The sequence below is a fragment of the Staurois parvus genome, unplaced genomic scaffold, assembly GCF_062004578.1.
Source record: "Staurois parvus isolate SC_StPar_1 unplaced genomic scaffold, SC_StPar_1.0 ptg000634l, whole genome shotgun sequence".
Lineage (NCBI taxonomy): Eukaryota > Metazoa > Chordata > Amphibia > Anura > Ranidae > Staurois > Staurois parvus.
The window spans coordinates 984,904-1,009,921 of record NW_028318430.1 but is presented as its reverse complement, the minus strand read 5'-3'; the positions used below and the strand labels follow the sequence as shown (position 1 = coordinate 1,009,921).

General features: G+C 42.1%; 1 protein-coding gene across 8 annotated transcripts in view; it reads right to left on the bottom strand.

The window, feature by feature from the left end:
- INPP4A (inositol polyphosphate-4-phosphatase type I A) overlaps positions 1-25,018 on the bottom strand; it is a 173,627-nt gene that overhangs the window by 39,080 nt on the left and 109,529 nt on the right. For 4 of the 8 annotated variants that reach the window (XM_089693462.1, XM_089693464.1, XM_089693466.1 and 1 more), the window contains 6 exons: positions 20,625-20,808; positions 13,012-13,230; positions 10,033-10,279; positions 6,893-6,925; positions 5,003-5,175; positions 3,753-3,876 (listed from right to left, as the gene is read on the bottom strand). In XM_089693462.1, coding sequence (XP_089549588.1) covers positions 3,753-3,876; positions 5,003-5,175; positions 6,893-6,925; positions 10,033-10,279; positions 13,012-13,230; positions 20,625-20,808 — 980 coding nt within the window. The remainder of the gene's footprint in view (positions 1-3,752; positions 3,877-5,002; positions 5,176-6,892; positions 6,926-10,032; positions 10,280-13,011; positions 13,231-20,624; positions 20,809-25,018) is intronic. The other 4 variants (XM_089693468.1, XM_089693469.1, XM_089693465.1 and 1 more) reach the window with 3 other exon arrangements.

Here is a 25,018-nt window from a genome sequence, read left to right as displayed (position 1 = left end):
CTCTCTCACTTGGCGTGGCATTCAGAGGGGGGACTGTCATTCTCCTCCAGAGACAGATTGCTTGCCTACTGCTGGGGGACTGAGCATCAGTTCAGTACAGATGTGCCCTGAGGAAGTCCCATGATTCATGACACAACACGTAGAAGAGAAGCGCGATGACGTCATTTCCGTTACGGACAGCAGCCGCCATCTTGGTACATCTCAGTTAATACACCTCTCTGCTATTGCAGTGTTACATGCTTCATGGGTCTGTGAACCCTGTATTTTAATGTGAGTGTCACTTTGCTTTTTTTATTCAGTAAATCTTTTGGCTTACTACACTATGGGAAGTTTTCTTTGATTTAATTTTCCATGTGTGGATCATTGGAGAGGAGGGTGTTTGGCCATATCCGTGAGGGGACCTCTGAGCCACTACTACTACTGGCACATTTATGAGTGCTCACTATCTCCACCATAGAAGATTGCCCTGACAACCATCGAGGGGATTTACAGGGATATCATCGTTTGAGTGCATTTAAAGTTCTATGACCCCTTGTGGGTTGCAGCCTGGAGGTGAGCGCGCATGCTAGCTGGTGGAGGATTGTTTTTTGCAGTGGTCACTGGATGTCTCACCGTTCTTTTTGCTGAAGACACGCACATTCATTGGGACTGTACACTTCTCTGTTGTATTATCACATTTATTTGTACACTATATATATTTATATATCTATATGATCCTTGCTACTCATTCAGGATATTTTGTTCACTTTTTTGATAATTTTTTTGGTCACATATTTTATACTGGGACTTTTTATTACACTGTGCGGGTGCATTTTTTCCTTTTTATTGATTGAGTTTCCATGTTATTTATTTTAATTATATTTTTGTGCTTACTTACTATTGATCACCTTATTTGGTCACGAACATTATTGGTTTGCCTTATGATTTACACTCTCTAGGTTGTTGTAGTTTGCATTTATGGTGTAGCGAAGCATCAGTTAGTTTATTTCAGCACAGATGTGATGGCGATCACCACATCAGTACCACATCAGCTTCTCTGCATCAGGACTGTCACTATCTGGTCTTCACACAGACATCTCTGCAGGCTGTGCTGAAAAGCTGTCAGGTGGCAACTCTACACATCCCTGCAAACAGCCAAGAGCCTGTGTAAGAACTCTTATTCCTAGGAGGCCATGCTATCCATGGGATTGGTTAGTGGGCAGATGCCCAACCTCTTTCCATCATTACTCTAGAGACACTGCATGCAGACACCTTTACACCTCAGTATCAGGAGATCATGGCTTTGAGCAGTACCACAGCCTGTTTAACTTTATTGAATTACCAGTACTCACTATGGTTTATGGACGCCACCACTGCTAGCAGAAGACAACAGACTCCACCATATGAGGAACTTTAAACATCACAGGACTCAAACTACAATCTCTAGTTAAAGGGACCTCGTCTCTTAAAATGCCATTATTATTCAAATTAGGATACTTATATCTATTTATGTCAGAGTATAAATTTACATAATTCTCTGTATCCACTATTGCGGTGCTGGTGGCCTAGAGGGAGATGATAAATAAACAAGCATTTTCTTCCCTCTCTTACTGCTGATGTTGAAGTTTAATATTTGAAGCTTACTACTCAAGACTGTCTAATTTGTTAAACATTGCTAATTGATTATTCCTATTTACCAGTGTTCTATTTTTATGTGTTACCTGGGGTTGTATAGCCTAAACCCATTATTCCTGTGGTCTACTCTTTTGAACAAGACTAATATAAAGGTGTTAATAAAGAATTGTGTCTCTTGCATTATTATCCTTTACTGTTGAAACTTGTCTGAACCCAGAGTGTCAGAGGTGTCGTGAGGCTTGCAAGGTCATTACAACCACTGGGGACAAGCATTATCAAGCGACCCCTGCGGGGATAGCACTACACAAGCAAATCTGTCCATGATGAACTATAAATAAAAGGAAGGGATGATATAGACTATAGGTACTGGGCTTCAAAGTATAACCATCGTCCTCTCTTACTGAAGTTTTCAGTTAGGATTTTTTCCCCAGGATTCCAGGATGTCCCCTTCCAGCAGACACCATCCTCATGAAGCTGTAATCTCACTGCTAAGACAATCTACTAGAGAATTTCTGTTGCTAGGGCAGGAAAAAAAGAATGTTTTCCTAGTAATGTATGTAAATGTATGGCACTGTCTGATTGGATTATTAGCAGAACTAGCAAAGGTCAAATCTGTTCATTGAATAGTGAAAACAGAATGGTCAAAACAAGTCTTTAATATAATAAAACAAAGTATTTGTTTTAGTATGGGGTGTGGAAGGGGGACAGGTGATGGATGTCAATCAGTGCAGGAGGTGTCCAAAATGGCAGTGAGCTGAGAAACGGCTTCAAACCGCATCTAGAACATAGATAGATAGATAGATAGATAGTTAGATAGTGAGTGGTGCAAGGTCTTCCTACCACCATCGAAAGAAAATCAGTTGGTTAATTTGTTCTTGTCAAAAATAGTGTAAATTTGTGTACAGCTAATGGTGTATTTGATAGTAAATTTATATGACAGAAGGCTATTATGAATGCTTCAATGTTCTTTGTAAAAGAACTGCTAAATGTCTCAGAGCTGAATAGATAAATATTGCCAAAGTCTGCTAATAATAAATTGGGCCACTGGATATCCGGTATTAAGTAGCAATGGGATTCAAAATGCAGTACTGAAGTTAAGTTCACTGAAACACAACAGAGACTTTGTACCAAGACTACAGATGTCAACTGTGGTCTTCTGCTTCAGAGTGGCAGATAGTTGTGACTGAAAACCAACAAACATACTGCGGGATTATAATGTAAAATGTGTTTATATTTATGTAATGAGAATATATTGGCAAAAAAAACTGAAAAGAAAACCAAAATTCTCTTTATAACTATCAGTGGGCTTGAACCAGCTCCTAATCAATAAAGCAGACTTGCATGGTTAAACATGAAACACTTATAAAAAAAAAAGAAAAAAACCCACACATTTTACCTGTACTATTTTTCTGTAGTCTAGCTTGGAAAAAAACTTTAAATTGGTTGTAAAGGCTAAATGTTTTTTGTCTTCATGCATTCTATGCATCCACAGCTCTGTGTGTGAACGGAAATGCAGAGCAGAGGCTCAGGAGCGAGCCTGTTTGGGTGCCCTTATAGCAAGCAGGAGGGAGAGGCCAGGAGCTCCAAAAAGAGGATTGAGGCGGCTCTGTGCAAAACCACTGCACAGAGCAGTTTAAGTATAACATCTTTAATTTCACTTTAAGGAGTTCCTTTTCCAAGAAAAAGCCACAAATTAAGATGTAAGCTAAAATTTTGATGGCTTCTTGGGCTGCCAAAAGAAGCTATCTATAATTTCTCTCTTTCTTCAGACTGCTTGGCTTTGAAAAAGCTCCTTGACACTCAAACAAAATCTCAGAGCAAACCTAAGACCCCCTTATCAATGTACAAACCCCATCTATCTCTGTCTCCTCTGTGTCAGGGGAAAAAGAAGAGGACAAACAGTAGTTCGAGATGTGATGCTTGAAATCTTTGTAATCAAAAAAGTATGTCTAACTGGGGGATATGTATTAAGGACTTGTTTAGTCAAGAAACAGCATATTAAGTTAGAATTGTCACTAATAATAAAAAGTTAACCCGGTCTTGCTTGTGTTCAACCTTCTATCAGCCGGGCATATGCCAGTGCACTAAAATGCTTTACTGTCTAGATAGAATTACTGTTTATTGTGCAAACAACTCACCATAGGTGCTGAGGAGGCTTTCAAACTGAGCAAGCAGGCCAATTGTGTACAGCTGTCGTAGAAAACCATCATCATGAAGGCAGTTTCTCAGTTTGATGATAAAGCCACAGATCAGAGCCGTTAACTGAAACACAGAAAATGAATATTACCTAGAATGAAAATGCAATATTGGATAACATACTTATGTTACGTATGTTATGTTAACGTATGTTACGAATCCAAACGTATGGGCAAGGACCCCTAATGAGGCTCTAGAGCCTGACTTTTTTTTCTTAGACTACATTCACACTGATCTGCCACAAAAACACAGTAAAAACGCATAGGCGTTTTTACCGCGCTGAGCGTTTTTTAAAGGACACGTGACTTAAAAACTGCACCAGAAACGCTTCTTAGAGGCGTTTTCAGACGTTTTCCATTGATTTCAATGGGAAGAGGCGGTCTTGGGGCATTTTTTTTTTTAACTCCCAAACATGCCCCAAAGATGCTGCAAGCAGGACTTTTTACACCGCACCGCAAGCGCAACTCCTCAGTGTGGAAACATACATAGATATATATTAACATACACAGGGAAGCATTTTTCTCGAGATTTTCAGGCGCTTTTTTTAATGCAAAAACGCTTCAAAAACTCCTGTGTGAAAGTAGCCTAAATTTTGTTAAAAATACAAAAAAAATCCCCAAAACTGAATTTTTTTTTTTTTTTGCAATTCCAGCCCTTGGCAATTTCCTCTACCAACATAGCTACCTTACCTCTCGTATGGGCACACAGTTGCTGAAGTCCAAGAAGAGTCAATGAGTTATGAGAACACTCCTCAATGCCCTTATAGTTCATTGAGAACTACAAGCCGCCTGCTGCGGTAGAAGACGGTACTTTTAGTTCATTCATTTACAAATCTACCTGAGCCCCATCGCAATCCAACGTTGTGCATTAGAGCCGCAGTTCTCCAGGGACTCTCCCTCCTCATTGGCCAAGAAGCTAGCAGGAACCATTGGCTTCCACTGCTGTCAATCACAGCCTGTGAGCCAATGAAGAGAGAGGGGGCGGGGCCAATCCACAGCTCAAGAGTGAGCCTGCTGTGCTGCGAAAAACTAAAGAACCATGTACTGCCCGGGAAAATAGGGACAGGAACCCTCAGCTACAGACTACGATTCATCTGAAGGCACCCAATTTAGATCTACTTCATTATTAACCAGAAGCCATTCTTAAGTTGTACTTAAGGAGACATTGTGAAAGAAAAAAAGTTGTGACATACTGTTTGACAGAAGACAACATCTCGGCGGTACTGTAGACTTAAGCACAAGGCAATGGTAGGAGCACTGTCCTGCATTAGGAGGAACACCATGGCTTTCTTTGCCTTATCACTCATCATAGCTACACAGTCTGTCAGAGTACTCAATAAGGGGTAAAGTGCCTCACTCCATTCTCCTGGTAAAGAGAAATAATTAACGTATCAATATAATGATCATCCACACCTAACTTACCTGTACCAAAAGGGTCTAACATTAGAAAGGCTCCAAGAATCAACACAAAACATAGATACTACCAGTGATTTTTTTTTCAATGGGTAATGGCAGTTCACTTTGGTAAATTAATTCTATAGTAACAGATTCTGAGAAACAAATAGGCTATTTTTACTAATTTTGAGGGAATTAAAACAGATTGATTTACACCGTTTTTTGGTAGATTCTTTATTTATAATGGATTTGTTTTGTAATATAGAATTATAGGCTTGGAGAAAGTGTGGGGACAGAAAATGAGCAGGTCTTGTAGTAGGTCAGAATTGGAAAATCAGGTCCTGGGGTCTTGCCCTGCTGCATGTGATATGTGCGGATATCTCATTTCATGTGTCCAGTGTATTCCCTTGATGGCTCCTTGAGAGGTTATATAAAACATGATAGCACTTTTGGAGCCATCCCTTTATATCCTGAAACCAGCAGAGTTATTCTGTGCTGCTATTTGGGGTATATATTATTATTATACAGGATTTATATAGTTCTAACAGTTTGCACAGCACTTTACAATGTGAGGACAAACAGTACAGTTACAATACAATTAAATACAGGAGGAATCACAGGGCCCGGCTCGTTAGAGCTTACATGATTTAATTCAGGATTCCCTGAGGGATCTAGCTAAAGCCCTACCCAGTTTCTTATCAGGTTTGTAGTAAAGTTGTTTTTTATCTAGAAAAAGGGAGTGCACGCAATCTCCATGAATCTTTAATTTCAGAATAGCAGCTTGTGCCAATGTGAATTTGTGGGATTGTTCTATTTTATAGATTTGGTCTAGCATGGAGGAGATTTGAGCTGCTTTTAGTTTCTTAAATGTGGAGCCTAATTTAATGAAGCTATCTCTGATGGCACCTGTGTGCCTCCAAGATGATTAATGGGTCTGTTTCTTTGGAGAGCTTATCTGCTAAATATTTCTTAAGTTCATCAATTAGGTGTTTTGGTGCTGTTCTGCTTTCAGAAGGTTCTCATTGAGCTTCTAGAGCCATTCTTTCTGGGTCTGTTGACCCATTGAAGGGTCAGGGTTATAGGCATATGGCAGTGATGTAAAACACAAATCTACAGTATATCTGCACAATTAGGATAACAGTGGCCTTTTGATTGTTTGGACCTTTTAAAACATGCCTTTAAGAGTCAACCAAAAATATTTTATTAGATAAATTTGCTGTTTACCAAGGTCTACTACAGGCATTGCAATCATATTGGAAACATTGCAGCAGGTGATACAGGCAGTCAATACAACTAGTATTATTTCAGGTGAATACATATGAAAAAAAAGGAAGCTAACCTGGGGTTAGGAGAACAGATAGGAAACTAAAAAGCCTATTTTCAGATGTGCAAATTTGGGGCCCCTAAACAACAAACCAGCAGTAAGGGGATCCAATTAGAAATGGCTAGGCATTAACTTCACTGAACCTTAAAATGTCAATGCCTTCTGTTATGAGGAACCCAGAATGGAAATGCTTAAAAATGCATCAAAAGATTTATTATACAGTCCGGTACTATGATTTTTGAAAAAAAAAAATACTATTAAATAACTTAACTAAAGCAGCGGAGTCTGCAATAGCAAACTAAACGTTAGGAAAAAAACAGAATTACCAAATGAAATCAAGCAATGAATGGAAAATAGCACGTACCTGGACCGGCCTCTTCTGTAGTCAAGCTGCTATCTGCACAGAAATGGAGGTGCAACATGCATGATTAGGGGGCAGCAAACAAAAAGTTTCAAGAAGACAAAACAAAATAACCTGCAAGCAAAGGTCTAAGCATCATTAGAAATATTAGTACTAAGCTTGCAGCTGTAAGTAGCAGAAAAGCAGGTTTGCAAACAGCTAGATCTGGCTACATGCAAGCTGATCGTTTATATTTGCAGTTTTCTCTAAAGTAACCTCTTCTTATGCATTTTTACCATATCATCAGTTTATTTCTCATCTGGGAAATGTGTGCCCTACTTCCTGCACTTTCACATAAAAGCACAGATACCTTTTAAAGCCCAACTCCAGGCTATTTTCTAAGTTCCCCAACAATAAATAACATTTTGAAAAATCTCACTGCAATAATCATTTATTTTTTGGTGCTGTCCTACCACAGCAATTTCCTTTCCCCATTAGGTGTCCTCAGTCCTATTGAGTGAAGACATACTGTGAGTGCAGATTACCTCTGAGCTCTTCATTCACAGTATAAAAATGACAAAAGAGGTACAGACATACTAATGTATGCACCACTCGCTGCATCACTTAGGCTCCCCTAATGCCAGAGAAAAGGTGAAGAGGAAGAGGACCCCTGTGCATTATGTAACAGAACTGAAGACATCTGAAAAAAATGTATAAATAAAAAAATAAAAATAAATAATGCCCAGGGGCTTTTGGGGGGCCTGCAAAACAGAATTTGGCTTTAAGAGCAATTTACATATTGTAGTAATCTACAGTAATGATCATTTAATATTTCAGAACATTAACCTGATGTTCAATGAACTTTTCTTGAAAATCATTTCAACACTTTCATCAGCATACTGAAGAGGATTTCCAGTTTTTGTAACTGGCATTGCTCAGCACAGTTGTTGAATCACAATGCGGCTTACGAGCTGGCAAAGTAGGAACACTTTGGGTGTTAACAAAAACAAAAATACAATAGAAGCTTTAATTATGTACATATATTCAGAGTATTTTTGTATATTAAAACTGCAGTCAAAGTACAGATGCTGCACAACAATTTTAAACATATAATATTTTCGACCTAGCCTTCAAAGCGTTAACAGTGAACTGACTCAAAGCCCTAGGGAAAGGCTGATAACACTGCAAATAGGATTCAGAAATAGAGGGAAGTCACATGTCCAGACTCCACAGACCAAATGCCTACCAGTTTAATGTACTGGAATACAGAAATCCATAACCCAGAGGTAACACTGTATATTTAGAGCATTACTTTCCTGCTGACAAGCTATAGAAGGCTTTGAAAAAGTAGGTAAATTTATAATTAGCTTTAGTGTCCAGGTATATGTTGTTTTTTTTGTGTGCTAGTACATAAAACATCCTTTTGATACTACTTTCTACATCTAGGAGGACACTGGCAGATTCACTTCAGTCCATATCTTCCACAACAACTACAAACACAAAATTAGCCTAAAGAGTATGCATTTGTACTGATAATGGAAAGCTGCGGAGAGGTCTCAGGAGGAGACATACACGGGAAAGCTTAAACCCTCTGCAGATATTGGGCTTGTTAGGTTTGTACCCAAAATTCCAGTTAAAAAAAAAAATACAGTATTGCTAACCCTTGAGCAGGGGCGGACTGACCATTTGGAAACTTGGGCACTGCCCGAGGGCCCGGGGTCAGTAGGGGGCCCCATGAGATGCCCCTGGTACCTTTTTCATAGGCTTTTTTGAGTTTGGGTAAGGACACAGGGGCCCCATGAGTTGTCAGTCCGCCCCTGCCCTTGAGCTATGCGATTGCTTATAATGCCATTTCTTTACCGATAATGAGAAATATTACCCTTTCTTAATCCTACTCCATTTATTTTAAAGGGCGAAAGTAAACTCTTTTAAGGGATGATACTGGACTAACAGGAAGACAAGAGAAATGGCTAGAACATGGTGTATTATTGACATTTTATACATTGCACTAATATCATTAAACAGAGGAACTACAAGAAGCATATAAACTTAATGTAAAATCTAATCACCAAGGCTCTGCAAATAGGTAAAGCAAGTGAGTAACAGAAATACATTTTTAAAAAATTTTGAAAGTGTCAAGTAAAACAATCTCCACTTACATTGATGCACTTCTAGAAAAAAAAAATACTAATCAACAACATTGTAATAACATTTTTTGAAAATTACTAAAAAAAAAAAAAAAAAGGTCTAGTGAGATAAAACCCAGAGCACATACACACATACATACACAATAAGAGTTAAGTGGTGGAAAAATTATTAATCATTTAAAAGAAATAAAATGCATAACAGATCAAGCGTGAAGGTTAAAGCGAAAACAATCTTGATAAGGTTAAATCAATAAGAGATCTTGCTAGGTTAGTAGACACAAAATTAAGGACATTGAATGGCTGCACTTCCTTTAAACCACAGAAAGCAAACATGCAACACATCCAAACTACATGGACACACTGTTATTCATACCTACAATCCATGTCATATATTAGAATAACCATAACCACTTAAAACACACTATAGAAAATGTCAGATTGTCTGTTATGATTCTATATTATGAAAGAATAAGTATGTCCGTATATTTCAAGCTGAACTCGAAGGACAGTAAAACTGCTCCCTTGTAGTGGGGCTGACCCCGCTCTGCAAGAGTTAAATGCTTGTTTATGGCTAGGGATTTGCAATAAGCACTTCTACTTACTTGATTCTCCTATCTTGCAGGTTCCACAATGTGAGATCATAGCTGCAGTAACTTCACCCCTATGCTCCAGTAGTTGCAGATCCTCTGACCTCATGAAGTCCAATGCAGAGCCCATAGCCCTGTGCTGGGCTTGAGGATGCCAAGGGACAGTTTATTGCTGAAGAGTAGGAGAGTAGAGGAAAGCACCAGCTTCTGAGTGCGTGAAGTACTGGGTAAGTAAAAACTGCTTTTTCCAGTCCCCAGACCTAAATGAGCATGTGACCCTATCAGTGCAGCGGCATGAGTCAATAACAGCCTATTTTTTTTATTAACACAGAAGCACAATGAGCTGTGCAGCACACGGTAAGCCTTTCAGCTATTTAAAGGTTAGTGCAGAAGAAGAGATGCTGAGAAGTGATGTCACAGTCATACGCACTTGTAAACCGGGAGGGATGGCATGCAGAACATGGAGATGATGTGGATGACAACACAGCCCCATCATCAGAGGCCTCTGGGTTTATCCAATACGCTCTCCTTGGATTACCTTTCTTGCTAGAGCAGCTAATCTCACACTGAAAAACATCATCACAGCTGTCACTTTGCAGGCGCTCCTTCTGCAAAAGCTTGTCAACCCGCTGAATAATGCATTCAAGGCTCTTCTCCACATTCGACCAGACTTTATCCTGAAACAGTCAATTGCAGAAATGATAAATACACTTTCAGGAGTGATAGCCTGCCTTATACAGGGCTCAGATAAAGTGATGGCAAGAGTTAAACCCTTGGAGAAAGATATTGAAACATATGATCCATTCAAATGGTTCTTAACAGTGTTTTTTTTTTTTCTTAATTGTGTTTTTTCAGGTTTTGTGAATAATCAGAAATTTCTGGACAGAAAGAAGTGTGTCACTTTGCCTGTTCAGTTTTGGATAGAGTAGGAAAGGAATGAAATCCTTGTCTGTTTTCTTTTTTTATTTTACAGTCACAGTTGTGAAAATTGTCCTTTACTTCCCGTTCCAGAGACCCAACAGGAAGTGCGAGGAAATCTCTCCAACAATAATTCCCCTTAGACAGTTTTCACATGGGCAGGTGTCCCCATTGGAAAATTCCCCTCATCTCTTGTTTGGATGACAACTACAAAATTGTTCTTCTCCCATCATGTTCGGTCCTAATGTCAGTAGCTACCAGGAAAATGGGAGCACAGACACCAAAAAAAAGATTAGTGTCTTTGTCTTAGCTAGGATAGTTGGCTGTTATTTCCTGCCCTTATGAAACAGCAGGAAATTATCCCAAGAGGAACAAAAGACAGAAAAAACTTGAAATCCATTCTAAACCTTTATCCTGTCTCTCTACCAAAAAACAAAAAAAAAAAAACAACAAAGTGATGACTGAAGTTCCACTTTATGGCCTCTTGCACATGGGAGTAAACAATGCTGAGTTTTTTACTGATCTAAAATGAGAAGCATTGTTGTCTATGTGACAATGCACACAGCTGAGTAAAGATCAGTAATACAACGATGAGTACAGAGCCATAAAACAACAATAGAAAATTGTTTGAGTGCAGTAATGTACTTGCATATGTGTTCACTCATCTATAAGCATGTTTATGTGGGTACAGTGAAGGAAGTACTGTAAGTATTTGATCCCCTGCTGATTTTGAATATTTGCCCACTCACAAAGAAGTGATCAGTCTAAAAATTGAATGGTAGGTGTATTGTAACACTGAGAGACAGAATAGCAACAAAAAATTCAAAAGAAATGCATATCTAACAAATTATGCACTGATTTGCATGTTCATGAGGGAAATAAGTATTTGATCCCCTATCATGCAGCAGGATTTCTGGCTACCAGGTGTCTTTCATAAAGGTAACAAGCTGAGATTAGAAGCAGTTTCTTAAAGGGAGTGTTGCTAATCTCATTTTGTTACCTGTATAAAAGACACCTGTCCACAGGAGCAATCAAACAATCAGATTCCAAACTCTCCAGTCAGTCTCCCTAGGTCTGGTGCACCATGCAAGGTCTCACCTCGAGGAGTGTCAATGATAATGAGAACAGTGAGGAATCATCCCAGAACTACACGTGAGGATCTTGTCAATGATCTCCAGGCAGCTGGGACCACAGTCACCAAGAAAAACAATTGGTAACTCACTACGCCGACAAGGATTGAAATTCTGCAGTGCCCGCAAGGTCCCTCTGCTCAAGAAAGCACATGTCCAGGCCCATCTGAAGTTTGCCACTGAACATCTGATAGATGCAGAGGAGGACTGGTTGAAAGTGATGTGGTCAGATGAGACCAAAGTCAAGCTCTTTGGCATCAACTCAACTCTCCGTGTTTGGAGGAGGAGGAATGCTGCTTATGATTCCAAGAACACCATCCCAACTGTCAAACATGGTGGTGGAAACATTCTGCTTTGGGTGTGTTTTTCTGGTTAGGGGACAGGACAACTGCACCGCTTCAAAGGGACGATGGACAGGGCAATGTACCATCAAATCTTGGGTGAGAACTTTCTTCCCTCAGCCAGGGCATTGAAAATGGGTCGTGGATGGGTGTTCCAGCATGACAAAGACCCAAAACACATGGCCAAGGCAACAAAGTAGTGGCTCAAGAAGAAGCACATTAAGGTCCTGGAGTGGCCTAGCCGGTCTCCAGACCTTAATCCGATTGAAAATCTGTGGAGGGAGCTGAAAGTTCGAGTTGCCAAACGTCAGCCACCAAACCTTAATGACTTGGAGAGGATCTGTCAAGAGGAGTGGGCCAAAATCCCTCCTGAGATGTGAGCAAACCTGGTGGCCAACTGCAGGAAATGTCTGACCTCTGATTGCCAACAAGGGATTTGCCACCAAGTACTAAGTCATGTTTTGTGAAGGAGATCAAATACTTATTTCCCTCATGAACATGCAAATCAGTGTATAATTTGTTAGACATGCATTGCTTTTGAATTTTTTGTTGCTATTCTCTCTCTGTGTTACAATACACCTACCATTCGATTTTTAGACTGATAATTTCTTTGTGAGTGGGCAAACATTCAAAATCAGCAGGGGATCAAATACTTATTTCCTTCACTGTATATTACAACATTGACAATGAAGAAGCATTTTACTCATCTATATGCTTACGCACCTTTACTTGCCTATACTGAACATTGCTAAGGTCTTTACACACAGTTTTTTTGCTCAGAGACTTTTTGTCAACAAGTTCCTGAGTAAACATTAGTAAATTATGGAGTCTGTGTGCAAGAGGCCTTTTTGTTCAAAAAGATAAATATTGGGCATTTTTGCTGGTATCTTCCAGTGGTTTGCACCCTCTGAAGGGTATTCATTTCAGCATGACCTGTCTGTCAATCTTTGTTTCTAGAAACACAATTATTTTTTTACAGTTACCAATACAAAATATAAGGCAATGGGGGGGCATGTATACCCATTCTTCCTCATGCCAGTCCACCTGGAGTGATGATCTGCTGCTCCGCCCTGTCCATCGTGCCACTAGAGTATCCTGGTCATTCCTCAGCATAACTTGATCTGCCTCAGCTGATGTAGGAGAAGCTTTGGAAGCGATGTAGTCAGGCCTAGCAGCATTGAGTCCTTGTATTGCACTGGCTAATAGTTTGCAATCACACACCGTGACAAGCTGCCTTGTCTGAAAAGAAAAGACAGAGCCATAAAAACACAAAATATTAGATGACAGTATATCTATTTCTAATGAAACATGATGGCATTCTCAAAGCCAAGCTCCAGACAAAAATTTTTTTTTTTTACAGGTAACTGGGAAGCATTAGAACATTTGCCAGATTTTTGTTGATGATTGTGACTCCAAAGGCAATTCCCTTCATTTTTTTTTTATCTCTGCAACAGGAGAAGAAATAAGGGATATTGGGGTCAATGGGGCAGAAAGGCAAAGAAAGCAAAAAATAAATAAAAAAACCAAAACAAACTTTCCCAACTTGACATTTTTCCTGTTTTTCTCTGCCCCAGTGGGGAGATTTTCATTATCTTACTAGGGCAGCACAGTGGCTAAATGGTTAGCACTTCCGCATGGCAGTACTAGGGTCGTGGGTTCGAATCCCAACCACAGCACCACCTACCTGAAGTCCGCATGTTCTCCCTGTGCCTGCGTGGGTTTCCTCCGGGTACTCTGGTTTCCTCCCACACTCCAAAGACATGCAGGTAGGTGGAATGGCTCCTATCTAAATTGGCCCTAGTATGTGTATGTATGAATGTAAGTTAGGGACCTTAGATTGTACGCTCCTTGAGGGTTAGGGACTGATGTGAATGTACAATATATATGTAAAGCGCTGCGTACATTGATGGCGCTATATAAGTACCTGTAATAAATACTGTGTCTTCGACACAAAGCCAGAAAATGAAAAAAAAGAATCTCCCCAATGGACTCAAAACACAAAAGAGGTCCTTATAGCTGAACAACGGGCTCTCCCTATCCAACTGATTGCTGGGTTGGTTTAAAATACAATGCCATGTTAGTAAATTATGAATAGTATACTACCTTTAAATCACAGAAAGCAAACATGCAGCATATCCAAATTACATGGACAAACTGTTAATCCTACCTGAAATCCATGTTATATATTAGAATAACCATAACTACATAACACACTATAGAACATGTCAGACAACCTGTTCACGACCTCCATGAAAGGCAAAATTCCCCCCTCAAAGCTCTGCAGTGCTCATCCCCCCAAACAGATTTAGTGTTTGATTTAAAATAAAATGTATCTAAATGCCCAAAATATTTTCCTAAATCTATGGTTATTTGACGCTCTGGGTCCCAGGTCTTCTGAGTTTCTGCAGAGGAGTACGGTCCTACTTCAGGTGTTCATGTCACTGCCTGGGTGTTTTGGATGTTCAAAGGTGGGGTTCCCTCAAGATGCACTCAGTAATGACTTTAACCACTTTAGGACCACCCCATAGCAGATATACTATGATTGATATCACATTTATGAACTTATTATGGACTTTTATTATGTTACTTTTTCATTTTTTGTAGCGAATATATAGCAGCGTTACATCACTTATTTATTTTTAATTTGCTTTACTATTGTGGGAATACAATTTGATGTTAGTAGCCTCCACTATCATCCCAAATTTTATTTTATTTTCTTCTCATTATTGAGGTAGTGCAGGGGTTTCACTCCTATATTCAAATAGTAGATATACTGCTACAGGGCGGCCCTCCTGTGCAAAATCACATATATAATTGTGATCCTGCACTTCCACCTAGGGGGGGCACGCTTGTGAGCTGGTGGCGGACTGCTTCAGCTGTCAGCATTCAAAGCAGAAACCAATTTGCAGGTGGAAGATGCACAGAACTGAGCTCCGTTCTGACAGGGGGAAGTGATGGATCTTGTGTCCCTGGCAAAGCAGGGAATAAGATCTATCACTTTTCTTAGTGCTTTTGTGTGAAGTGTGTGCTGCTTTTACTAACTAGGCACAATTAACCTTTTGATCGCCCTAGATGGTTTAACCCCTTCCTAACCAGTATCATTTGTACAGTTTCAGTACATATTTTTAGCACTGATTGTGGGAACCAGTGACACTAATACAGCAAAGTGTCAGTTAGTGTCCAATTGTCCACCGCAATATAGCAGTCCTGGTATAAGTCGCTGATCAATACACGCTTATTGGAATTTTTTGAACCAAATATATGTAGCAGAATACATATATAGCTTTTTTATAACTTTTTTTTCTTGTTTGTTTTTTTTTTTGTTTATAGCGCAAAAAATAAAAAATGCAGTGGTGATCAAATACTAACAAAGTACAGCTCTATTTGTGGGAAAAAATGGCATAACTTTTATTTCAGTAAAGCGTTGAGTGACCACGCAATAGTTAGTTAAAGTAATTCAGTGGCCTGACAGTGGCCTTGTAATGAAGGGGGGTAAGTCTTCTAGAGGGCAAGTGGTTAAAAAAAAAACATCTGAAGAAAGAGAGCTCAGAGGGAGGTAAATCTTTGCCTGGAGATGGGCTTTAACCCTTCCCTATTCTGTCAAATATTGTTCAGTAGCTGAACTTGAACAAAATAACAATATAACAACCTCTAAAGCCCAGCTCCAGGTACAGTGCCTTGAAAAAGTATTCATACCCCTTGAAATTTTCCACATTTTGTCATGTTACAACCAAAAATGTAAATGTATTTTATTTGGGATTTTAGGTGATAGACTAACACAAAGTGGGACATAATTGTGAAGTGGCAGGAAAATGATAAATGGTTTTCAACATTTTTTACAAATAAATATCTGGAAAGTGTGGCGTGCATTTGTATTCAGCACCCCTGAGTCAATACTTTGTAGAACCACCTTTCACTGCAATTACATCTGCAAGTCTTTTTGGGGATGTCTCTACCAGCTTTGCACATCTAGAGAGTGACATTTTTGCCCATTCTTCTTTGCAAAATATCTCAAGCTCTGTCATATTGGATGGAGAGCGTCTGTGAACAGCAATTTTCAAGTCTTGCCACAGATTCTCAGTTGGATTTAGGTCTGGACTTTGACTGGGCCATTCTAACACATGAAGATGCTTTGATCTAAACCAGTGGTTCTCAACCTTTCTAATGCCGCAACCCCTTAATACAGTTCCTCATGTTGTGGTGACCCCCAACCATAAAATTATTTTCGTTGCTACTTCATAACTGTAATTTTGCAGTGGGAGGACTAGCGCCCCATCACTGATGTCAGTGGGATGAATGGTGTCCCATCGTTGGCGTCAGTGGGATGAATGGTGTCCCATCGTTGGCGTCAGTGGGGGGAGGAATAGTGCCCCATCCTTGGCGTCAGTGGGGGGAGGAATAGTGCCCCATCCTTGGCGTCAGTGGGGGGAGGAATAGTGCCCCATCCTTGGCGTCAGTGGGGGGAGGAATAGTGCCCCATCCTTGGCGTCAGTGGGGGGAGGAATAGTGCCCCATCCTTGGCGTCAGTGGGGGGAGGAATAGTGCCCCATCCTTGGCGTCAGTGGGGGGAGGAATAGTGCCCCATCCTTGGCGTCAGTGGGGGGAGGAATAGTGCCCCATCCTTGGCGTCAGTGGGGGGAGGAATAGTGCCCCATCCTTGGCGTCAGTGGGGGGAGGAATAGTGCCCCATCCTTGGCGTCAGTGGGGGGAGGAATAGTGCCCCATCCTTGGCGTCAGTGGGGGGAGGAATAGTGCCCCATCCTTGGCGTCAGTGGGGGGAGGAATAGTGCCTCATCGTTGGCGTCAGTGGGGGGAGGAATAGTGCCCCATCCTTGGCGTCAGTGGGGGGAGGAATAGTGCCCCATCCTTGGCGTCAGTGGGGGGAGGAATAGTGCCCCATCCTTGGCGTCAGTGGGGGGAGGAATAGTGCCCCATCCTTGGCGTCAGTGGGGGGAGGAATAGTGCCCCATCCTTGGCGTCAGTGGGGGGAGGAATAGTGCCCCATCCTTGGCGTCAGTGGGGGGAGGAATAGTGCCCCATCCTTGGCGTCAGTGGGGGGAGGAATAGTGCCCCATCCTTGGCGTCAGTGGGGGGAGGAATAGTGCCCCATCCTTGGCGTCAGTGGGGGGAGGAATAGTGCCCCATCCTTGGCGTCAGTGGGGGGAGGAATAGTGCCCCATCCTTGGCGTCAGTGGGGGGAGGAATAGTGCCCCATCCTTGGCGTCAGTGGGGGGAGGAATAGTGCCCCATCCTTGGCGTCAGTGGGGGGAGGAATAGTGCCCCATCCTTGGCGTCAGTGGGGGGAGGAATAGTGCCCCATCCTTGGCGTCAGTGGGGGGAGGAATAGTGCCCCATCCTTGGCGTCAGTGGGGGGAGGAATAGTGCCCCATCCTTGGCGTCAGTGGGGGGAGGAATAGTGCCCCATCCTTGGCGTCAGTGGGGGGAGGAATAGTGCCCCATCCTTGGCGTCAGTGGGGGGAGGAATAGTGCCCCATCCTTGGCGTCAGTGGGGGGAGGAATAGTGCCCCATCCTTGGCGTCAGTGGGGGGAGGAATAGTGCCCCATCCTTGGCGTCAGTGGGGGGAGGAATAGTGCCCCATCCTTGGCGTCAGTGGGGGGAGGAATAGTGCCCCATCCTTGGCGTCAGTGGGGGGAGGAATAGTGCCCCATCCTTGGCGTCAGTGGGGGGAGGAATAGTGCCCCATCCTTGGCGTCAGTGGGGGGAGGAATAGTGCCCCATCCTTGGCGTCAGTGGGGGGAGGAATAGTGCCCCATCGTTGGCGTCAGTGGGGGGAGGAATAGTGCCCCATCGTTGGCGTCAGTGGGGGGAGGAATAGTGCCCCATCGTTGGCGTCAGTGGGGGGAGGAATAGTGCCCCATCGTTGGCGTCAGTGGGGGGAGGAATAGTGCCCCATCGTTGGCGTCAGTGGGGGGAGGAATAGTGCCCCATCGTTGGCGTCAGTGGGGGGAGGAATAGTGCCCCATCGTTGGCGTCAGTGGGGGGAGGAATAGTGCCCCATCGTTGGCGTCAGTGGGGGGAGGAATAGTGCCCCATCGTTGGCGTCAGTGGGGGGAGGAATAGTGCCCCATTCTTGGCGTCAGTGGGGGGAGGAATAGTGCCCCATCCTTGGCGTCAGTGGGGGGAGGAATAGTGCCCCATCCTCGGCGTCAGTGGGGGGAGGAATAGTGCCCCATCCTCGGCGTCAGTGGGGGGAGGAATAGTGCCCCATCCTTGGCGTCAGTGGGGGGAGGAATAGTGCCCCATCGTTGGTGTCAATGGGGGGAGGAATAGTGCCCCATCGTTGGTGTCAGTGGGGGGAGGAATAGTGCCCCATCGTTGGTGCCAGTGGGGGAGGAATAGTGCCCCATCGTTGGTGTCAGTGGGGGAGGAATAGTGCCCCATCGTTGGTGTCAGTGGGGGGAGGAATAGTGCCCCATCGTTGGTGTCAGTGGGGGGAGGAATAGTGCCCCTTCGTTGGTGTCAGTGGGGGGAGGAATAGTGTCTCATCGTTGGTGTCAGTGGGGGGAGGAATAGTGCCCTATCATTGGTATTAGTGACACAAATGATGGGGCACTATCCCTCCCACTGACACCAATGATACTTACCTTGCAGACCCCTGCTCCAGCCTGGGCTCGCTCTCTCCCTCTCCCATCTACAGCCTGCATACCTGGCTGCAGCAGCAAAATTTGCACTTACCTGTCAGCTGTCTTCCTTCTCTGGCCTCTCTTCACTCGCTCCTGCAGCTCCCTCGATCTTCTTTGATCTACGCGCACTGCCGCTCGGCTCCTCCTCTCCAAGCTCCACCTCCTCGCCGGTGATTGGCCGCCTGTGTGCCTCTCCTGAGCTACAGTTCCGGTGGCCAATCAGCGGCGAGGAAGCGGTGACAGGGGCAGCATATCATCCCGCCCACACATCGCCGGAGACAGGAGCGGTGTCTCGGTTCCTAAGACCATCGGAAATATGTGTTTTCCGATGGTCTTAGGCGACCCCTGGGAAATGGTCGTTCGACCCCCAAAGGGGTCGCGACCCCCAGGTTGAGAACCGCTGATCTAAACCATTCCATTGTAGCTCTGGCTGTATGTTTTGGGTCGTTGTCCTGCTGGAAGGGGAACCTCCGCCCCCGTCTCAAGTCTTTTCCAGACTCTAACAGGTTTTCTTCTAAGATTGCCCTGTATTTGGCTCCATCCATCTTCACATCAACTCTGAGCAGCTTCCCTGTTCCCTGCTGAAGAAAAGCATCCCCACAACATGATGCTGCCACCACGTTTCACAGTGGGGATGGTGTGTTCAGGGTGATGTGTAGTGTTCATTTTCTGCTACACATCTCCCATCTGAGCTGTGGATTTCTGTAGCTCCTCCAGTGTTACCATGGGCATTTTGGTTGCATCTCTGATGAATACTCTCCTTACCCGGCCTGTCAGTTTAGGTGGATGGCCATGTCTTGGTAGGTTTGCAGTTGTGCCATACTCTTTCCATTTTCGGATGATGGATTGAACAGTACTCCATGAGATGTTCAAAGCTTGGGATTTTTTTTTTTTTATAACCTATCCCTGCTTTAAACTTCTCCACAACTTTATCCCTGATCGGTCTGGTGTGTTCCTTGGCCTTCATGATGCCGTTTGTTCACTAATGTTCTCTAACAAACCTCTGAGGGCTTTACAGAACAGCTGTATTTATACTGAGATTAAATTACACACAGGTGGATTTACTAATTAGGTGACTTCTGAAAGCAATTGGATCCACTACATTTTAGTTAGGGGTACCAGAGTAAAGGGTGCTGAATACAAATGCACGCCACACTTTTCAGATATTTATTTGTAAACAATTTGAAAACCATTTATCATTTTCCTTCCACTTCACAATTATGTGCCACTTTGTGTTGGTCTATCATATAAAATCCCAATAAAATATATTTATGGTTTTGGTTGTAACATGATAAAATGTGGAAAATTTCAAGGGGCATGAATACTTTTTCAAGGCACTGTAGGGTAAAAAATGATAAATTGTGCAGCTCTGCGCCTCCAGTCCCAGCTGATGCAGAATTATATTGCTCATTTTGAGAAGGAGATGATCCAACACTGGGCAAAAGTAACCTTACTACATGGGCCCACACACCATTTCCAACAACTGATCCTGTAAAGCTTCTTTTGTTTTGCCATTCTCTGAGTGGTCATGTCACTACCCCTCTTGCTGACAATTGATTATGCTTAAAAAGTTGGATATTCATGAAAACTTGCAGAAACAGCAAACACACAAAGGCTGCTTTTCAATCTATAGCAAATATATGGACCCTCAATGTGACTTTTTATACATTGTTTAATTTAATATTTCAGATAAGTGCACACAAATGGATGAACAGCTTTAAATGTAAAATGTATACCAAGTAACAATGTGATTAATATGACATGGTTTCACGTCTATATTCAAATAAAGCCCCTCTTGAGAAATGGAATAGATAGGTAATATTAAAATAAGGGTGGTTCCCCTTTGTGCTCCAAGAAGCATTATCTGGCTACTTGAGCAAAGGCAATGGAGGGCTTCAACCTGAGTTTAAGTATTCGGTTGCATATACAGGTTCAGTTAACTAGCATCTGTGTTATAAACATAACTACATTTATAAGGAGACACACACCTTATCTGCCAAAATCGTCAGTGTCCGCTCAATGCCACTGGCTGATCGGTCTTTGGCTGCTCTGGAAAGCCTCTCTGCATAATAACTGACTTGTGTCTTCAGAGTATTGATGTGTGCAATGATCTCCTTCGCTCGAATAATGTCCTGTGGTATGTAAACAATAGACTGGGGGCACGCTGAAGTACTGCAAAAAAACAAATATAGTCAATATAATAAAATGAATTCCTTTATTAACCATGGAACAGGTAACTCATGTATTCACACATGTGAAACACACATGAAAGGACAAAGTGAATGCATCAAGGCAGGCTTGTTATACACAGATCACACTGAGTGGATGAATATCATGCTCCTGTTAGATGGGCTTCACATGGCACAGACATCCCTATTTTAATTCCCACTGAGATCGGAAGATGTGAAAAGGAAAACACCTTTAAAATATTAAAAGTCAAACTTACCTGTACTAAAACATTGCTAGGCAGCAACAGTGCTGATGTGCTTAAAGATTCTGCTGGTGCCTATGATCCACACTCGTTCAGGGCCCTAAGCCTCCCCCCTGTCAATTACCTCCTAAATTCCAGAGCCTTTATTGCCCACCAAAGTTCCAGCATTTCATAAGGTGGGGCATAACACTAGGTGGGGCAAGAATCTAAACTTGGCCAGGAGTAGAGATATAACATTTTCAGAAATTTTAAAGCCATGTGGGAAAAAAATGTTTTTTTCCCTGTTTTTTTTTTCCCAGAAAAAAAACCTGAAGTTTTTGAAAAAAAATGAAAAATAAATTCAGTGTGGAGTAGTTTTACAAAGTCTGGGAACATGAAACACAGTATATAGAAAACTATTATGCTTGAAATAAGAGTACAGCTAAACAAGCCTTTTAAAACTTGTGATGATCAAGAAGCAGCAAAAAGAGTGTTTCTGGAATGAGAACTCTGGCGGGAAAAGCTATTCACACTTTCATTCTGGTCCTTATTTAATTCCACAAAGTATTTTTCAATGTGTTTAGGGCACCTCTGGCATGCCATGATATGTTTTGTCATCCTTGTTCCTTTGCGTTCAGCAGAAATTGCACCGTGCAAATGTTTTCAAACGCTAGATGTTGGTCTCACCATTTTACTGGGAGGAGCCAAAGAAAAACCAGTTTGCTGACCAGACTATAGGCAAAAGTTATGCTGTGGTTGTGGAGAACATTAACATTAATAGGAATCAATTAAAGGTATAAAAATATTTGTCAGATAAATGTACCTTTACTTGTCAATTAAGGCCTGAGAGGAGGACAGAAACTATCATCTACTGCAGGGGTCCAAACTTTCTAAACAAAGGGCCAATTTACTGTCCTTCAAACTTTAGGGGGGCCAGACTATGACCAGTGGGAGAAGAAAATGTCCTAGCGTCAGTGGGAGTAAACAATGCCCCATCATTGGTATTAGAGGGAGGGATAGTGCCCCATCGTTCGCATCAACGGGAGGAATGGTGCCCCATCGTTCGCATCAACGGGAGGAATGGTGCCCCATCGTTCGCATCAACGGGAGGAATGGTGCCCCATCGTTCGCATCAACGGGAGGAATGGTGCCCCATCGTTCGCATCAACGGGAGGAATGGTGCCCCATCGTTCGCATCAACGGGAGAAATGGTGCCCCATCGTTCGTATCAACGGGAGGAATGGTGCCCCATCGTTATTATCAACAGGAGGAATAGTGCCCTATCTTTAGTATCAATGAAAGGAATAGTGCCCCATTGTAGGTATCAATGGTGGAATAGTGCCCCATCACTGGTGTCAATGGGAGAAGTAGTGACCCATCATTGGTGTCAATGGGAGGAATAGTGCCCCATTGTTGGTATCAATGAAAGGATTAGTGCCCCATCGTTGGTATCAATGGGAGAGTAGTGCCCCATCATTGTTGTCAATAAAAGGAATAGTGCCCCATCATTGTTGCCAATAGGAGGAATAGTGCCCCATTGTCGATGTCAGTGGGAGAAACTATGCCACAGTGTTGCTTGCAGAGGGAGGAATAATGCCTCAAGGGCCAGATATATGCCAGCAAAGGGCCGCATCTGGCCCCAGGGCCGCAGTTTGGAGACCTATTATCTACTATATCCCAACAATTGCCCAACTGTAGGAGGTACAAGACGGAGTGACTGCAGTGTCCCTAGTGACATAAATGCATATTTCTCTTGTGCGAGACCTGCACTGAAATGTTAAGTGTTACTTAAATTGTATTCCAGGATTTGCTAGTCTTCAGCTGAGAGAAGTTGCAATAATTTAACACTTTACATAAAGTCTCAGAAACCTTTCATTAAGGTTTTCGTGTTATATAGTTTGAATATCATGTCATAGATATTTATCATTGTAAAAGAACACATTCCACACTCCTTTTGCTCTTTTCATTTTTTCAGGAAAAAAAATGGCTTTGGAAAAAAAAAAAAATGGAAAAAACACTAGTTTTTATTTCCAATTTTTCAGTTTTTTTTTCTCAGGCCTTCGCATCTCTAGGCAGCAGTCAAGAATCCTTTTACAAGTCAAAGCCTGAGATCTAATATACTCTACAAGGACACAGGGATCAGATTGAACCTGACCAGTGCCTGACAGTACCTGTGTTCGTTTTCACTTTAAATGAACACCCAAGAGAATGCTTAGTCTTTTTTTTTAGGAAAACATAAAAAGGTGAATCTTTGTTGAAGTTTATCATATATGCTAAATCTGTGTCCTAATTTGTTGCTGGAATAACTATATATACAGTCAGGTCCATAAATATTGGGACATCAACACAATTCTAACATTTTTGGCTCTATACACCACCACAATGCGAAAAATGTTAGAATTGTGTCGATGTCCCAATATTTATGGACCTGACTGTATATATAAATTAATGATGTACAGATTTTAACCTGCAACAAGAATGCCGATTTTTGGCATTTCAAATAAATAATATGTCACGACCCCTTTAATCTCTAATTTAGCATTTTTTCCATCATAAACTCAGCTTACATTCAACAAACAACTGATCTAGAAGCATTGGCAGCTGTAATTTTAAGCAATTCTCAACTTCTCTTGTAAATTCTGGCCAGTGTGGTTACTCCCCATTACATTACTAAACCTGGATAGAAAATTCTTTCATGTGGTAGTCTTCATATACATCTTTTTATAATGAGTTCAGAGTTGTGACAGGTAAACTTTGAAGAGATTCAGTAAATTAATTCATGCATTCATGGCAAAGTGACAGGTTCTTTCTGTATGTCCTCTCTCCCTTCCACCCACTTTCCCCACACTCCATTCAGTTCTTAACTAGAGAGCTCTTGAAAATATCTAGTATATTAAGGTATGGGGGAGCATTTGTATAATCCAGGAGCCTGATCGGCCAATAAACACCCCCTTCCTCCACCACTTACAGCTATATCATGCGGAGAAGGTTTTAACTCATATCCGAATTTGTCTATATGTCTACTGTATAACTGCTGCTTTCACAGAATAAATTGTTGGTTTTCTGAAATACTACTGGAGTTTTAATGTAACCACTTTAGATATACAGGTGAAACTCGAAAAATTTGAATATTGTGCAAAAGTTCATTTATTTCAGTAATGCAACTTAAAAGATGAAACTAATATATGGGATAGACTCATTACATGCAAAGCAAGATAGTTCAAGCCGTGATTTGTCATAATTGTGATGATTATGGCTTACAGCTCATGAAAACCCCAAATCCACAATCTCAGAAAATTAGAATATTGTGAAAAGGTGCAATATTCTAGGCTCAAAGTGTCCCACTCTAATCAGCTAATTAAGCCATAACACCTGCAAAGGGTTCCTGAGCCTTTAAATGGTCTCTCAGTCTGGTTCAGTAGGAATCACAATCATGGGAAAGACTGCTGACCTGACAGTTGTGCAGAAAACCATCATTGACACCCTCCATAAGGAGGGAAAGCCTCAAAAGGTAATTGCAAAAGAAGTTGGATGTTCCCAAAGTACTGTATCAAAGCACATTAATAGAAAGTTATGTGGAAGGGAAAAGTGTGGAAGAAAAAGGTGCACAAGCAGCAGGGATGACCGCAGCCTGGAGAGGATTGTCAGGAAAAGGCCATTCAAAAGTGTTAGGGACTTTCACAAGGAGTGGACTGAGGCTGGAGTCAGTGCATCAAGAGCCACCACACACAGACGGATCCTGGACATGGGCTTCAAATGTCATATTCCTCTTGTCAAGCTGCTCCTGAACAACAAACAACATCAGAAGCGTCTTACCTGGGCTAAAGAAAAGTCCTCTTTTCTGATGAGAGCAACTTTTGCATCTCATTTGGAAACCAAGGACCCAGAGTATGGAGGAAGAATGGAGAGGCACACACTGCAAGATGCTTGAAGTCCAGTGTGAAGTTTCCACAGTCTGTGTTGATTTGGGAA